Raw genomic sequence first — 13,227 nt, 5'->3', positions numbered from 1 at the left:
GGACCTAAACAAAAATGAACATAGTTATCGAACTAAAATTAAAATTAGACATACTTAGCAGAATAAAATAATACTTTTCCCCAGAGTTTTATTAAAAAAGGTGACTTTGACTTGAAACGATGCCCCACTTCATTGAACATAATCAACAAAGAATCTTACTTTCTTTATACAAAGACTTCAAATTTATGTTAATATGGAAACAATGAAATTTACATAAACCACTCAAATTTGATGAAATAGTTCAACCAACAAATATTTGACATTTAAAGCATGCAAAATTAGGATGAATTCAAAATTGGCACTCTTGCCCAACAGCTTGGATGGGTTCGTTTTTAGTTTTTTTTCGATAATGATAAATTTTATTAAGTAATTTTTCAAACAAAAATGAGGTATTTGTATTATGCAAAACCTCATGAGAAATCGTTGTAATTTATTCTTTGTATAAAATATACATTTAGTCCTTTAATTTATTAAATTTAACATTTTTAGTGTTGGACCTATCCGAGGATTGAGAATGCTGGCCGAAGAGTTTCCGACTTTCGCTCTTTCTCTCAAATCCTAATTTTTACTCAAATTCATTAAAAGACCTAATTCCTTTTCTTGATTCATGAATTGAAGCCTAAGTTGTGTAATTCATTTCTACCTGACCGTTAATCCGTCGTGAAGCCTCTGTATAGTTGGGGTTTATTCTTATTTTATATTAACAAAAATATACAAAAAAAAAAAGCGTGAAAACGCACTATATTATATTCCGATCGCAAATGGTATTTATATTATGAATTTTTGTTTCATTTATTTATATAATAATACATACAATACATTTGAGAGAGAGAAAAAAACATATAAAGAATTTTAAGAAAAAGTAAAAAAAAAAATATTGTCGGATCGACCAAAATATTTGAGACACCAAGGCAATGTCTGGATTCATGTTTTCGTATTTTTTGAGATAAAATAAAATACATTCAGTGTTTGTTTTTGTATTATTACACCTTATCTGTGTGTTTTTTTATTTTTTTATTTTTTATATATAATATATATACACATTTATATATATATAATATAAAATAAATATGATTTGACAATAAATAGTAATTTTAATTTTTCAAAATATAATATTAAATATAAAATATTTATATTAAAAGAGATGATTTGAAAATGAACAGTGATTTTTGTCTCCCAATTTACAATATGAAACCTACACCATTTATTTTAAAATATTTTAAATTACCTCAAAATACAAAGTCAAACCTATTATTTATTTTCAACACATATTTATTTATTTCTATTTTTTCTTTCTATTTTCAAAATACAAAACAAAACACTCAAAATACAAATTAAGGCAAAACTCTTTCACTTAATATAAAAAAGTATAGATAGATTGAAGAGCAAGTTGTCGGGGGCCCGTTACCACCAGATGGGTCACTGCTTGAAAGTCCAAAAGGTTTATATTGGGCTTTGAGGTATCGCTGCTGGTGCACTCCACACTTTGCTGTCTCTCTCTCTCCCCCCCTCCCTCCCACTCTCTCTGTCGTCCCCTCGTCGGTCTGCGCGCCAGCAATTGGAACTTCGAACCCGAGGTGAGCTTCTTGCTTTTGTTATTGCCTTTAGATTTTGCATTCTGTTTGTGTTTTTTTCCTATTTTTCGAGACACGGCAGTTCCGTTCAGCGAATTGAAATTCCAATTTAGTTTTGATTTCCCTCTGTGTTTTTGTGTTCGCGCGCGTGTGGATGTGTAATTGTTTTTTCCCTAATGGTGCTTATATGTTCTCGTTGTTAGTTTCATGTTGTTTTCTGCTTGTTCTAATGGAATAGTAATTGGCTGTGGGTAGGTTTCTAGGGCTTCTAGTGAAGAAAATAAATAGCACAGAGAGGTAGGAAATTTGAAAAGCAAGTAGTAGAAGGGAAAGTGGAAGTATCTTGATTAATTCGACTTTAGAATAGACAGGTACATGCTGTTATTGAAGATAAAGTTTCTGTTTTAGCATCTGTGTAATTTGAGCTCGTCCACCAAGGCTACTTTAGGATATCGTAATGCTGTCCTTATTTTCCATCTTGTGCATAGCTCTCACTTTGATTATCTTCAGATTGAAATATCTGAAATTGATTCTTGAAACTTACTGTGTTTGCATATGGGATTTTAGGATATTAAGATGACAAAAACTAGTTCATCTAAGAAGAAGCCCAAAGCGTCCCTTGAGGGTCCTGTCCTAGAAAAGGAGAAGCCTTTAAAGCCGAAAAAGATGGGCAGTGAGATTGATGAAATTTTTGCCGGGAAGAAAAGAAAGAGACCTGAGAGAGAGAAAAATTTAACCACTGAGAAGCCAGCCAAAGTATCTGCTGCAAATGCGAAATCGCATGACAAGATGAGGATAGTCAAGAATGGTAAGGGCAAAGTCTCTAAAGAGAATCAATTTACTGACACCCCTTCTCGATCAAGGAAAAAAACTGCAGATGGGCTAGCTATTTATACGGAGGATGAGTTGGGTATTGGCAACCCAGAGGCTGGAGGTACCTCTCTGTGTCCATTTGATTGTAATTGCTGTTTCTGATACAACCACCGATAATTTAGTTAGATGTTAGTTGCTACCATCCGAATGATTTTTGTTAGCCCCAACCTGAGAAACTGTTCCCTTGTTGTGAGTTGTAATAGGTGAATTGAATGGTTTCTTTACATATTATAATATTCTGTAATATATGAAGCTTTATATTTGTCGATGCGGAATGGCATTAAGGCCAAATCTTCTGGAGTAGTTCAATAAGCTTCATTTGAATTGCTCTCTGATAGCACAAATAGAAGCCGAAATGATGTTTTGTTGCTTTGGCAGTTGTATTACTAACTTTACAACTAACTGGAAGTAAGTGAGGAGAGATCTACTTTGGGATGATCAGTGTTCCATTTGACAATTTTTACGTTTTGGAGAACATGTTATTATTGTGGTTTTTATTTTCTCTACAACACCCCCCCACCCCGCGCGCGCTTGTTCTTGCAGTTTCAGGAATACTTCTGTAGTTAATTTCATGGCAATTATGCGAACGCTTCCTCCTTTAGGGGTTGTTACAATAGTTTTCCTCTTTTTAGATAGTTTCTAAGGATAAGTTAACAAATGTTAATTGTACTGATGTTAGATCTGAAAAGAGTTATCTTAAGCCCTAAAGGAATTGATGTTGGAAAGAATCTTTATGCATGTGAAGGAACCTTAATTTCCAGTTAGAGCTGAAGCCAGGTTCTGAATGACTTCACTGTCTTTGTTGTGTATTCTTGCTTTTCTCCTCAGCCAAGAGATTTGTCTTTGTTCTCTCTCGTTTAAGTGGTTTGCAGTGTTGGAAAAGAGATGCTTCCGGAAATTCCTCCTTCCTCAAACATTAATGGATTTTCACTCAAATTGTGGTCTAGGTGCTTGGCTTCCTCAACATTGTTTTTCAATAATTCCTCTCTCATGTTTGAATATGGTAGGCATTAGGCAGGTTAGACTGCTCCCAGCTCTGCAACACGTAACATCTTTGATCTCCCGTCTTGGTTAGATGAAAGATGTTCTTATCAATGAAGTGCATCTCATCTCAGAAAACAGAACTTCACATTCGGGTTTAAGGTAGAGGGAGCATAGGAAGTCAGTCCAGTAGTCTAGAACAATGCTTGCTCCGTCTCTGCTATGAGCCCATAATCTTCATCCAAGCCGTTACCTCCTGTATAATTTTAGTGTTTGAATTTAGGATTCAATTCAAGAAGTTTGGTGGGGTAAATGTACGTTTTGATTTAGCGCTGATTTCTAGGTCAGCTATAGAAATCCTTGTTTTGTCGGGGTGCAAGGTTTAGGTGCAATTCTCCTTTGAAATTTGGTATAATTACAAATATCTCATTGTCGTTTGAAACATTACAAATATCCCGGATTTTAACGGAGATCTAACAATTAGCCAAATTCTTTAGATTTTCATTCATTTTTTATGGGAACTGTCAAATGTTCTTATGGATTAAAAATTATAATTTTATTTATTTTTTAAATTTTTTTATGGATTAATTGGATAATTTTTTTTTATAATTTTTAAAATTTTTTCATCTATCCAGATCGATTTTTTCTTAGTTTTTAATTTTTTTAAAAAAAAATACAATAAGGACAAAGTTCATAATTTTATACTTCCATTCAAGAATTACATAATTTTATCAAACATTAGGGGGTAATTTGTAATTTTTCAAATAATGGGTATTTGTTATTATGTTAAACTTTAGGAAAGATTGTTGTAATTTACCCTATAATTATAATATACAATGATGAACAAGAATTACGGTTGTAATCTCTATTGAGAAAGACGTACATATAAAAATTAAGTGAACCAATTAATAGTAGTAATTATTCCACATAAGTTTTTGGTAATAACCGTACAATGTTTCGGATGCTACCTATTAGTGCAGATAGGTAGAGATTATGCCCGCATTTGGACCGAAAGATCTAGACATGAGGGAATGATTCTAGAATGTGATTGGTTGGGATGAAAAGTGGAAGTATAAGAAAAATGAAAATTAAAATGAATGTATAAGAGATAAGTCGGTGTTTGGTTAAGGGAAAGATATGGAGGTGAAGTAAAATTCGATGTATATGAAACCTCTCGAAAGCTCAATTTTGTTTCTGTCTAAAATTGGATGGAAAAATAGAAATATAAGGCCAAAAAGCAAAAAAGTACAGTTTTTAGTTTTATTTACTCTATTACCCATATATATTTTTAAAAGAAATAAAAAAAACTCATGTTGATGAATATTTTTATTAATAAAAAAATATTCTTATTCTTATTTGAAATATTTTTATTAATAAAGTTTTTATATTTTTGATATACTAAAATTATTTTAGTGTAATATTAATTTATTCATTCTGTAATACCAAATAAAGAGAAGGGTTATTTAGTAAAATTACAAAAATTAGTCTTTTCATCTCAATGTCTTTCTTCGATCCAAAAAGTATTTGAGGTTTACTCTCCTTCCAATTATACCAAATAATTTAAAGAAAAATTATTATTCTTTTTCTTCCCTTTTCCTCTCACCAAGCGAACCTTAGAGAAATGATTTTAATTAATTCTACGCTTACAAATTTTAAAATCCACTAACCATAAACATAGTTTAAAATAAACGTTGAAATCCTTAATATAAAATTATCCAAAAGAATCTAATGCTACGTTTGGATGGGGATTTAGATTTGAGAGAAGGATTTCAATAAAATTTCAATTTGGATGGGGATTTAGATTTGAGAGAAGGATTTCAATAAAATTTCAAATTACGTAAACTCAACATTTATATCTCTATGGTACCAATTTGTTATTAATTTTTTCACTTTGAGGTACTTTTGGTTGTTTAGAGTGATTATGAAACACTGACACTCATACTAACTCTTGTGCAAATGTATTCCAAATATTTTACAACTTTATACTCTTCGTCTTTATTTGGTCTTGCAATTGAGCAGCTTAAATCCATTTTGTTTTTACGGGATATTTCTTGTCTTGTTTTTCAACAGTTACTTGGGGGTAAGAGTGTTAATGAGTAGGCTAAGATTATACTCAGATCCATCCCTATGAAAGGCCCATCCTATCAAATAATACCATACCCTACCCAACCCCCTCAAAACTCTATGGGTCTCTAAACCCAATGTCATTGTTTTAGACCTAATGTTTTGGGTCTGGGTATGGTTCATTTTTTTCCTTATAACGTTGTTGGATATTTTGATTTAAGATAAAATAATTTAAAAAAAGACTAGATATTAAATTAAATTTCTCATCTTTTTATTTTTTATTTTAAAATAATATATCGTTTATAATACCATTTACAAAATAATCTAATAAAATCATTAAATCTACATATTTAATAGCAATTGAATTTAATATTATTAAACTTTCAAATTCAATTTTATCACTTCAAGTTTTCAAGCAAGTATTATTGCAATGAAGGCATTGAAAAGATAAATTATTTGTTTAGTCCTTTAAGTTTGCCTGCTATTAATTTTAGTCCTTTAAATTTATTTGTTTTAATTTTAGTCCTTTAAATTTACTTGTTTTAATTTCAGTCCAGCCCTGTACATTCTATAATAGAGGTACACCTCGTACTAGAATTATATTTCTATCATTATAAATACGGGAAGGTTCTAAATAAGTTAGAGGAAGCACGCATGCCTCCACGATGTTCTAGAGTTGAAATGATATACTTTCCTAGTCCTTATTCTTCTTTTCACAATGATCTTCTTCACCTGTTCAAGACTAGCAAACTTCACAACTATGGCCATCTTCTTTTAAGCGTCAGCCTACGTTAAAGTAATTGCATTAAGGGATTAAGACTTGTAAAACAAATCTCATTAGTTGACCTAATTCTGCTTTCAAGTAGGGAGTGAATGAGAGTCGATACAAAAATCCTAGGCTCAAAAGCCACATTTTTCGATACTGAAGTTTGACATAAAGAAGCTCATTCCAACCTAGCAGTCCTTTCAGACTTTCAGAAGAGCTACAATTGCTAAAACAACTTGATTGGGGCAAGAATTGACCATAGCCTTTATACATTTATTTTACAGCCAAAGATACACAGAGAAAAATCGGCGTTTAAACTTGTTCTTTCAACCTTTTAAGATAGTTGCCATTAGGCTCTACTTTTAATCAAACTTTTGACGATCTTGGGGACTAAAAAAGCCTTGCAAGAGGAGGCGGGAGCTTCTCCAAATAAGAAGCTCGAAGCTGACATCTTAAGAAGAAAAAGGAGCTAGTGGCTGCTTCAAGTCTAGAAAACTAACTGACCTGCCTATTCCGACGATAACTCCTCCCAAGACAAGTATTACTGATTTAAAAAAACCTTGGTTGGGTGAGCTGCTTTTTCAATGATGAGGAATTTTACTTTATTTTTTTATTATTAATTTTTTTAAGGGAGTATACAATATTTTATTAATTTGAGACGGCTGAAAAAGTTCTTTTGGAGGCCCATTTTTCAAAGGATTTGGATCGAGTTTTTCCTCATGTATCACCGTCTTTTCATATATTTTCAATACCTTATAACTCCTATTTATAATAACTATTAAGTAACAATGTATTAATGGATTACTACTTTACATCTACTAACATCAAAATATATGAATGGTCATTCATTATCTCTTTTAGGTTTATAACTTATATTATTTCGTTAGTTGAATTTTGTTATTTTTTTATACTTAAATGGATGAATGCAATTATAAATATAGTTTAGGAGTACGTACAAAATATATCCAACACTAAAAAAACTCTCACACACGTTTTTGTTTACAAGGGAACCACGTTTATTGGGCTTTTCAACACTTCTCTCTCCTTAAGCCCACCCTTGCAAATATATAATATATTTCTGGAGAATCCAATCCAATAAATGTAGAGCCCCCGCCGGCTGTGGTGCCCCACAATTTACATAATCCCACTCCCCCACCTCCTTCCTCCCCCGGAAAATCACCACCACCGCTCCATGGTTCAGATCGATGTTTCCATTAATCTGAAAGTTTCAGTTTCAATCTCCGGTTATTCTTGTTTTTCTCGGTAATTGTTTGAATAGATATGAGGGATGATGACGTCCTACCCGTTTCTACGCCCACATCTTCATCACTTGTATCGTCGTCATCGTCCTCGGGGATTCCCAGGAAGGACAGTTCGTCGGATCAGTTAAACATTTTCCGCCGCGGACGCTACAAGTTTTGGGCTCTCGCCGCTATATTGTTGCTCGCGTTCTGGTCGATGCTCACTGGAACGGTCACCCTCCGCTGGTCCGCTGGAGATCTCAAAAACCGGTTCGCTGACGATTACAACTCCCACGCAGCTGAGGATCTCGACGTCCTCGTAATTTTTTTTTTCCGAATTCTTGTATTTATGTGATTAACGTGCTTATGTATTGCAATGGAGTGTTTGAATTTGGAATGTTTTTTTTTTTTTTTGATTTTTTCATTAGGATTTGGAGGAGAGGGAGAAACTGGTGAAGCACATGTGGGATGTGTATACCAACAGCCCGCGGTTCAGATTTGGGGGTTTTTGGCAGGAGGCTTTTGTGGCGGCGTACGAGGATTTGACGAGCGAGGTGCCTGAGGTTAGGGAGGCCGCTATTTCGGAGATCGCCAGGATGTCCGCTCGTTACCTTAAGCTCGATCCACCTCCTGTACATTCATCGTTGTCATTGGTAAGTTCGTTGCTACCTATTTTTGCGTTAGCTGTTGGTGTTTTAAGGATTTGATTAACATAAATTGAGCCAGGGTAGCTTGAGAGGCCAATTAGTTATGAAGTAGTTTATCTGGAAATGTGGGTATGGTTTCTTGAAAAAGATTGCCGAAGAAGAATCAGTTACCTGGTGTTTGGTATCGAGAAAGATTTTGGCTAAAATATCCTAATTCATATGCGACATGGAGCATTAGCCAGGTCCTCGGGGCTAGATTTTTACAATAATGAAAAGCAAACAACTTGTATTTGTCAATACATAGCCTAAGCTTGTTACCAGATCTTTACTTGAAGGAACAATGAGTTGCTGATGGCATGTTAACAATCATTTGAATGGTTTAGCTCATAAATATGGTTGATTGGCGAAGCAGTGAATGAGTGTAGCAATTGATATCCTGCTTTCTGCAGTTGTGAGTGCGACTATAAATTGAGGGAAACAATCAGCGCCTTCAGTTTGACTGTGGCTTAAGAAGACATGTTGATCATAAATCAAGAGACCTAGAATGTATGTGCACAGTAGCTGGTAGGCATTGAAAATATTGTACAGTTTAGTCTCAATGTATCTTTAAGGATGAGTTATGATTTATTAACGTTGATCACTCTCCTGTTAGCTTCAAAGTGCAAAACAATGAGTGGCAATTATCTAGCATCTTTACAAAAGTGTGGTTTTTACTGTCAGTTTGCTTTTCATAGCTAGCTCAAGTAGATTTAATAGTTTCCTTCATTTTGTATGAATTGTTTATGTATAAGTTGGATTTCTATTTCTTTTCCTAGTAGGGAGTTGGAATTTTCTGGGAGAAGCTTATATTTTTCGCACTTTACCTTCTCATTTTAGCTACTTATTAGTAAACTGAAAAGAACTAGCCATATATCCCATAATCACAACTCAATAGCAGTCTCACTGATTGATCTCATTAGCCAGATCATCAATTCTGGTAAGCCGACCAACTTAGGCACGAATCTCCAATACCATGTAACTTTGATGTTGGCTGAAAAAGAAAAAAGGTACGGCAGAAAAGAGAAGAACAGAACCTGTGACTCGAATCCTTGGGTTAGCCTTCTTGCATCAGTATTGCCCTTAAGATCTCGTCCCATTTCATGTCTGCCATTGTTTCCATGATTATCACGCCCTGCTGGTCCTCAAATAACCTAACCCCCACCAATCAGGTTGTAGAACTCACCGACACCAAGCCTTGAATCCACTCTCAACCTCAATAAAAGATGCTAAGATGAATTGAAGGTTGACTGCACTGCAGGTGTAGAGTAAAGCTTTTGACCTGGTGGTTCAAATATCCATTTACTGTTTTGTGTTTGCTTTCTTTCTGGGACAGAAATGCTGTAAGATGATTGTTATTTCCTAAAGGAGTACTATAGTGTTGTAATGGACTTTACTTAGGGAAATAAAGGTTTACATGACCATTATTTGATATTCTTAGAGGAAAGTTACAAGCACAAAACTTAGCATTAGACATACATTTTAGTTCTCTTTGAGCTTTGTAATGCTTGGGTTTCACTTCTGATTACTGCTTAAGGTTGGAATGCACTTTATAACATAAATACGAATATTGAAGATGTCACCTAGCTGGTAATGGCTATTATGTACCCTCACCAAAAAAGAGTGACTGTTAGAAGTTGTATCAGTATGTAGGGGTCTTTAATTTCAAGTTGTTGAGTTACCTTGTCCTGTATAAGCTACCAAACTATTCACATGCATGTACGTTGGGAACCCGCACTGGTCGACAAATACTTTTCTGCTTTTTTTATGACAAAACTGCCCTTATGTGTTTAACTTGCTGAACAGCAATAACCCTCTCATTCTGTGTCTACCCTCTGTCTTCCAAGAAAGACGCACAAGTACTGATCATATAGTGCATATTACAATAACTGGAGACTTAAGACGTCCTTGCCAAAATGGGTTATCCAGCCAGCATTTGGCAAGTGGTTTGATCCATAGCTCATTTAGTTATTAGCTACTAACTTGAGATGATGCTAGATAAATATTACCAAATTTATTGATTTCCTGATCTGGTGATCTATAATTATGCGGGTATATTTCGTGTTGCTGCCCTTCTTCCCATGGATAGGAAAAAGTTTCTGGAGATATGCTGGCTTGTATTTTCATTGAATATGCTTCTTCAGTCATGCATCTTCTACGGATCCTTAAATCGAATATGTTTATATATACTTTCAGAGCATAAGAAGCTTGAATTTGAAGCAAGTGGAGCACAGGGAAATGACCTCAGCAGGAAGAAAATTATGACTTGGGAGAAATGGTGCATTGGAGCCTGCAAGTTTATTTTTTCTGTATGCATTCAGCCACATGGAAAGGATGCGTGCTGCTTATTATATGAGAAAGGTGTCATTGAGGAGATTATACTTAGTTCTCATGTTTTTTGGAACACATAATTTTGTATCTAGTTAGGTTTTGTCTTTTTTCTCTCCAAAACTTGTCGTGATACCATGTTGCTATATGGTTGAGTAAAACAATTTTTAATTCTTTTGATTCATGTGAAAATTTAGTTTTCTTTTCTCTTGCTTTGTCCTGGTATGAAGAAACGCACTAGTATTCAAGTGAAGGTAGGACTCCTACTTGGAACATTTTCCTAAGATTGCTCATCCCAGGTGTTTTTTTTGGAGAAGTATTGTAGTTGCATGAAAATTGCACAAATGGATATTGTTTTGAACTAAGACGGCATATCTGTTTTAGTAATTTGCTTGTGCAATTTTCAGGTCTTTGTGGTAGATGTAGTTTGCAAGATAAGACATTTATATGCTGCATAGCAGCACCTTCAGTGCCTCTTTTGTCGAGATTTCTGTTTTTTTGGTTTTCTCTGCTGCTTGTGTACAAACTGGGAGTATGCTATTATCTCTGAAGTTGTTTTCTATATAGGCTTTGGAAGAATTTGGAAAATCAGTTTCGTGTTTGGAAAGTTTGAAGTTTTGCATTGGGAACGCAACGAGTGGTTTGGTAATATGTTTATGGAGAAGTTCAAAAATTGTTGATAATAAACGATAATATGTTCGGGATTAAATTAAAATGGGACGAAATATACTTCTTGGTTGAATATTATTTATTTTCTGAGGAAATATAAGTTACTACAGATGTCAATTCATTTAGTGGATCTGTTTTTTTTACATAAATAATATAAGAAAAGGCAGCAGGATATGTTTAGTATTCTTTGTTGTGTGAGTTTTGTGCTGGTCTTAAATCAGCCAAAACTTTAGTACACCATGTTTGGGTTATTTTTTTTAATACTTCTAAATTTGCTTGGTGTAATTTAAGATTAGGAATTCTTCTATTTCTAAAAATATGGGATTAGAGTGTGCTTCTCTTATCGAAGGGCTGTTTTATTCTTATATTGCTAAAATAATGTTTAGTAAATTTTATATTTTACAAAAGCTATGGTCATATTGTTTTAAATGCATAAAATATATAAAAATTTATATGAATCATATAACACAAAAATAATATGCATGTGTATATACATATATATACTTAACCTCTGTATAATACTTTGTTTTATTTTTTTTAATGATATTAATATCTATATTAAATGTGTGTGACATACTCATATATATGCACATTATGTTATTACTTAACGTAATTTACTACTGTGCTCATAAGTTTGATAAGCATCACACAAAAATATTATATTATATTTTATGTGCGTTATATTTATACAGTGCGTATCCATATGCTTTCACAACACACACGCACATATTTGTATACTTCATAGAAGATTGCATATATTTTTATATTCAAACAAAATTAACATAATATATCGATGTATATATGTACATAGATTTTTCTATATTTATTTATTTTACAAAAAAAATCAATGTGAAATATTTAAGTATGTGTTATCTAAGTATAAAGACAATAATGTATAATTTAAATTTATTTCATACAGTATAAGATAAAGCTAGTTGTATAGTTATATATTTTCTGTCAATTATTTACTACAACTGTATTTCCCAATATGCATGCCATCTTTTTTAAATGATAAGTATTGATTAGATATCTATATATAGAATAAAACAGAAAAATATATTATAAATTTATGTTAATTTAATGATCCAAATTAAATTTTTTTATTGATGCCAGTAAAAAGTTGCTTATTTGATAACTCTTAGACTTGAGTCTTCTGGGGTGAATTTTCGACAAGCCTCAAAAGCAAACCTCCAAAAAATACATTCGCACACCAATGCTTAAGCCAACAAATAGTTGTGAAAAGATGAAATTAAAAAAAATAGAGCATTGATGAGTTGTAAAATGACAAGAGAGTTTTCATAATAGAGAGCTTTATTGCCAAAATTCACGTTACCTTGATCTAGGAGGAGAAGGCTAGCTTTATAGCCATATCCGCTCATTGGGTGAAGAATCATGACATTTAGGGACTTAGGTTGATGGTTGCTGGGGATAAGCTTCCTCAAATTTAGACGGTTACAGGCCTAGGAAACCTTGGCCGGTTAGGTCTGTTAAAAGATAGGTTCTACATTTCTAGGGAGTTGTTGGGGTGTTGGGGAAATTCGTTCAAAATTTTTAGCCTAGTCACAACCTAAGTGGTTATTTGGCAAAGACGTGGGTGGGTGTAGCCCTTGGCACCTTCTCCCTTCCTTATTGCAGGCTTATCCCTTCCTTTTCTTCTTTTCCCCCATGATCTGGAGAGAGAGAAATTTTAGAGCTCTTGCATTTTTCCTTCCTGTTTTTTCATTCTTGTAAGTATTTTTTAGTTTATCTTTGCCTTCTTCTTGTTTGTGCTTCCTACTCCTCTTCCTTTTTTGGGTTTTTTGTTTTGAGTTTGCAATTTTCTCTTTGAGCCTTCCATGGCGTCTTCCAACGAGTCAGTGCGGTTTGTGGGAGAATGTTTGCCCGACGATGAACCATTACTGGGCTGCCCTGGCAAAGGTAGTGTGATGAATACCCAACATTTGATCTCGTTAGTGTAGTGATATAGCAGGGTTGCGTTTTAGAGTACTTTAGTGTGAATGCCAATGCCCAAAAAGATTTAAAACCTTAGTGTTCAAGATTATTGCACT

General features: G+C 33.7%; 2 protein-coding genes across 2 annotated transcripts; both read left to right on the top strand.

The window, feature by feature from the left end:
* The first annotated feature begins 1,422 nt into the window (after positions 1-1,422).
* LOC105176108 (stress response protein) lies at positions 1,423-2,715 on the top strand. The gene is made up of 2 exons (XM_011098813.3): positions 1,423-1,577; positions 2,142-2,715. The coding sequence occupies exon 2, from the start codon at positions 2,151-2,153 to the stop codon at positions 2,547-2,549; it is 399 nt and encodes a 132-aa protein (XP_011097115.1). The 5' UTR covers positions 1,423-1,577; positions 2,142-2,150; the 3' UTR covers positions 2,550-2,715.
* A 4,624-nt stretch (positions 2,716-7,339) lies between these two features.
* LOC105176117 (uncharacterized) lies at positions 7,340-10,694 on the top strand. Its single transcript, XM_088876917.1, has 3 exons — positions 7,340-7,818; positions 7,928-8,152; positions 10,379-10,694. Exons 1-3 carry the CDS (start codon positions 7,540-7,542, stop codon positions 10,445-10,447), a joined length of 573 nt encoding a protein of 190 aa, XP_088733043.1. The 5' UTR covers positions 7,340-7,539; the 3' UTR covers positions 10,448-10,694.
* The last annotated feature ends 2,533 nt before the right edge of the window (positions 10,695-13,227 follow it).

Source organism: Sesamum indicum, linkage group LG13, assembly GCF_026168435.1.
Source record: "Sesamum indicum cultivar Baizhima isolate 11 linkage group LG13, ASM2616843v1, whole genome shotgun sequence".
Lineage (NCBI taxonomy): Eukaryota > Viridiplantae > Streptophyta > Magnoliopsida > Lamiales > Pedaliaceae > Sesamum > Sesamum indicum.
This window is presented reverse-complemented; position numbering and strand designations above follow the sequence as displayed.